We start from the raw sequence: 4,452 nt of genomic DNA, 5'->3' as shown, positions 1-4,452 counted from the left end.
CAATATCCATCACATTTGGCTGCAGATTATTACCTTTAACTTATAATAATCGAGCTTGATTTGATCCATCAAAGGGGAGCATTGCAAGCTTTCCAACACAAGTTGGTAATTTTAAGATTATCATTTTGTTTTAACCTTTAATAATAGTACATTTGCACTACAGCACTATAGAACTGTCTTATATTAATTATGTATTTCCCTTTTCATTGTGCTTCTTGTGCAAGTAGGTCATCAGTATTACTTCACCCACAACTACGGAGCGTCCAATTCTTTAAGAAGAAGGTAGTTGAACAGAAACTTAGAAGCAGTTGCAAAAGTCATGACCAATTCAAAAGTTATCGAATGGAAAGGGAAAACAAAATTTAATCCTTGTTCTAATCGATCTTGATAAAGTAAAGTAGTTGAACGAAGCATGATGGTAAAAGGAAGTCAGCACAGTAAAGGCAGGTACATCAAACACAAACTAATTACCTGACAGGGATATTGGCTCTCGTGCCAGGGGATTGATCCTTTCTCTGCCCAGTGATCCACTCGCGGAGGCCTTTCAGCATTCTCCTTAGAAGTCTCACTTTCCTCCATGATCTATAATAGGCAGATTTCAAGTATATATTTTAAATGCCAAGTCAAAATTGTAAAGCTTAAGGCAAACTAATCTGGGAAGAAAATATCCCCATATCAATATGTTAATTGTTGCTCATTGGATGCTCGAAAGCTTCAGGTTCGATATGCTTAGTTAATAGCCTTAACATGTGATTTTTGCAAAACATATGACATGATAATTGTAATTAGATTTTTTTTTACTTGTAAAAAATCACTATGGGCATTGAAACTTAACAGACTTTATTGATCTGAACACTTAACATCACAAATGTTCAAGCTTGCCACTTTTCCCTGCATCAATAATGCATTGAAACATGGTATCACGCAACCAATCCAGGATAGTTTGCATGTCATTCGAAATTGAAAAGTAAACTTTTGTTAGCAAAAAAGACAACTTGATAACATGCACTTTGGAGGTGGGACTAGGGGAAATTATCAGGTCATTTTACACTATAATGGAATAAATCCTAGTTAGGACCTGATTAATATGGAACTAAACAGGCTACACTATACAAAAAAAGTAAATTTCAACAGAGGGAGAATACATATAAAAATCATACCTTTAGTTCAAAGATGGAACAAACCTGAGCACGAATAAAGCCAGAAAGAGCAAAAGTGGTATACTGGCCGGTGTACACTCCATTATCATCCAAGTGTCCAATATTGATTTGGACGGATGCGTGATCCTTGGCAGTGATTAGTCTGTTCGTAGCAGAACTAGGGGAGAAAACGAAAGTTGGAAAAAACATCACAATAATCAACATAATCGATCAATATATCCAGGCTACAGAAGATCTAATTACTGATAAGATGATCACCATTTTCTAGGGATATAAAGATTCATCATTTCACCTGCTACATTCTGCATCTTGAAAGTGATATCGCTTCCTTAGATTCACAAATATGTGACCAAATCACCTGATAACACAATAAAAACAACTAGGGAAAAATATTTTTCCTACAAGCCATGCATTTTGTCGACCTCGAGTGTATGTTAAAATGGCACAGGATCATTCGACGAATGAATGAACATCAATTTTAATGCAGAAACAGGAAAATCAAAAATCAAAATACCCAGAGAACGAGGATCACCGACTTCCAAATGAACCAAAAAAACCTAAGGAGAAAAGCACTGCGACTGCGGCTTTGGATTCGTACCTTGGCGACGATAAATGCAAGAAACCGAGGAAAGCGGCGCGATGCAGAGAACAACGGATTAGGGCTTTTATATAAAGACTGCATTAACCCTAGAACATGTGAACTTTGACCAGCCCGGAGAACAATGAGTGCGCCTATTACGCTTAACCAAGGTGATCTGAATCTAAGAGTTCTTTTATAGTGCCTACATGCTGCAATGTTGTAATGCACTCGAAATAAATCATTGCACAAGGAAAAAAAGATCACCACAAATTCAGATTAACCAATAACACATCAAGTGAAGAAAAAAAACTCAGAAAATAACAAATTGAGGATTCGTGATGTTAATCGAAGAACAAAAGAATGGGTTAGAAAACAATAGAAGAAGATCGGAAGACGAACAAAAGAGCATTACTTAACTCAAATTTATCACAAGTAAACGTACGAGGCCTTATGAGTCTCATGCTGCTTCGCCTATATGTTCCTAATCCTCTCGCCTCTAAAGCAATGGAAGAGCCTTTTTGGTAGAAGACTCTTGCAGAAAGAACACAGATAGAATGAGGACCGTGAAGAACAAGGAAACCCAAGAGGCGGATGGATGTGGAGGAAGAAAAAACAACAAGGGTTCATTGCGTGAAGAGATTGTATAAGGAGAGGGAAAGAAAAATAGGTTAGGGTTCGACAAGGCTAAGGGGGGAAAACATGGCGCTAAAAATTTTTGGCAGAAAGAGAAAGTAAAACACGGTTGCAATAAAAAATGTGAAGGGGAAAACAATGAAAGAATAAAGTCAAAGACAACGATTTATTAAAACTGTTGTCTTTGACTATATAAAACAATATAAAAACACAACGGTTTATAAAACTGTTGTCTTAACCCCTAAAAAGTATTTAAAGACAACGGTTTTAGATAACCGTTGTAAAATGTGTCATTGATTTAAAATAAAATTGCTCAACAACAACAGTTTTAACAAAACTGTTGTCTTTTATATTTTATGGGAGCTCAAAGACAACGGTTTTGTCAAACACTGTTGTCTTTTATCAAATTCACAACAGTTTATTCCAAATCGTTGTCTTTGTGGTGTTGTCTTTTGACATTTTTGTTGTAGTGATTATTCTAAATATAGAGTCTTGACCAAAGTTTATTTTGTGATTCTTAAGATTTCAAATGGCCTTAACCCACTTGCATGCTGTTATTCTCAAGGAGAATAAACTTACTGGTCCCAACTATATAGATTGGAAATGAAACCTGGACATTGTCCTAACTGCTGAAGGCTACAAGTTTGTACTGTTAGAGGCCTGCCCTAATGCACCTAATAATGATTCTAGTGAAGAGGAGATTGAGTATCATAGGAAATGGATCAAGGCAGATGAGATGGCGCGGTGTTACATTTTGGTTTCTATGTCAAATGTATTGCAACATCAGCATCAGACCATGGTCTCTGCCTATGATATGATGAGCAATCTCAAAGAACTCTTCGGACATCAGAATCGGGATGCTAGGCAAGAGGCAATGAGAAATTTGATGACAGCCACCATGTCTGAGGGGACACCCGTAAGGGACCATATCCTCAAAATCATTACTTACCTAAATGAAATAAAAATACTTGGAGCTGGAATCGAAGGGGAAACCCAGGTCGATATTATTCTCCAAATATTGCCCAAAAGTTTTGAGCAGTTTCGCCTGAACTACAATATGAATAAAAGGAAATATTCATTGGTGGAACTACTGACAGAACTTCAAGAAGCAGAAGGGTTATTTTGTCATAATTCTCAAATTCACTTTGCTGGAAAAGTTTCTACTTCTAAACCGAAATGTAAAAAGAAGAAGAAACAAGCTAGTTCGGCAAAGAAAGTGAATCAATCTTTAGGTACTAGACCAAGAGCTGGAGTTAAGAAGCCGAAAGGCAAGTGCCTCATTTGCAAGCAGACTGGACATTGGAAGGTGGACTGTCCTCGTAGGAAAGAGAATAATAAAGCTATTTCTTATTCTCTAGTGATTGAAACATATTTAGAGATGTTATCTACCAGTACCTGGTGTGTAGATACGGGAGCCACTGATCATGTCTGCAATTCTTTGTAGGGGTTCCAAGAAACTCGACGATTATATGAAGGAGAAATAACCGTCTATATGGGCAATGCTACTAAAGTGGCGATTGTTGTAGTGGGAGACGTCTATTTATCATTTGATAGGAATAGGATTTTAGTTTTGAGAAATTGTCTTTATGTACCCAGTTTTAGAAAGAATTTAATTTCAGTTTCTAAACTATTTTTGGATAGATATTCTATTTCTTTTAATAGCAAAGTAGTTATCAAGAGAAATAGGGTTATTATCTATTCTGGTACATTGGTTGGCAATTTATATACTCTAAATCCAATTTCTCCCACAAAGCAACAAATGGAAATTAATAACGCATCTTCTAATTCTAATAAGAGAAAAGAACTTTCAGAAATGAAGTAAACATATCTTTGGCATCTAAGGCTAGGTCATATTAACTTGAGTAGGATTCAAAGGCTTATAGCTGATGGACTCTTGGGTTCATTAGTGGTGGAAAACTTCCCAACCTATGAATCTTGCTTGGAAGGTAAAATGACCAAGAGACCTTTTAAGGTCAAGGGGTATAGAGTCAAAGATGTGTTAGAATTGGTTCATTCTGATTTGTGTGGTCCTATGTCTATCCAGACAAGAGGTGGTTTCAAATATTTGTCACTTTTATA

At 36.4% G+C, this 4,452-nt stretch overlaps 1 protein-coding gene across 1 annotated transcript; it reads right to left on the bottom strand.

Annotated features, from left to right (window-relative positions):
* Positions 1-252: 252 nt before the first annotated feature.
* LOC122043769 (40S ribosomal protein S21-like) lies at positions 253-1,468 on the bottom strand. Its single transcript, XM_042604352.1, has 4 exons — positions 1,419-1,468; positions 1,161-1,317; positions 472-582; positions 253-297 (listed from the first exon to the last, which is right to left on the bottom strand). The coding sequence occupies exons 1-4, from the start codon at positions 1,466-1,468 to the stop codon at positions 253-255; spliced, it is 363 nt and encodes a 120-aa protein (XP_042460286.1).
* Between the last annotated feature and the right edge of the window lie 2,984 nt (positions 1,469-4,452).

The sequence above is a fragment of the Zingiber officinale genome, chromosome 2A, assembly GCF_018446385.1.
Source record: "Zingiber officinale cultivar Zhangliang chromosome 2A, Zo_v1.1, whole genome shotgun sequence".
NCBI classification, from domain to species: domain Eukaryota; kingdom Viridiplantae; phylum Streptophyta; class Magnoliopsida; order Zingiberales; family Zingiberaceae; genus Zingiber; species Zingiber officinale.
This window is presented reverse-complemented; position numbering and strand designations above follow the sequence as displayed.

Coding starts and splice junctions, on each gene's coding strand:
- LOC122043769 (XM_042604352.1), bottom strand. CDS start 1,468: ATGCAGAATGTAGCAGGTGAAATGATGAATCTTTATATCCCTAGAAAA. Junction 1,318..1,418: donor CTTTATATCCCTAGAAAATG/GTGATCATCTTA, acceptor TTTCTCCCCTAG/TTCTGCTACGAACAGACTAA. Junction 583..1,160: donor GTTCCATCTTTGAACTAAAG/GTATGATTTTTA, acceptor TGCCTATTATAG/ATCATGGAGGAAAGTGAGAC.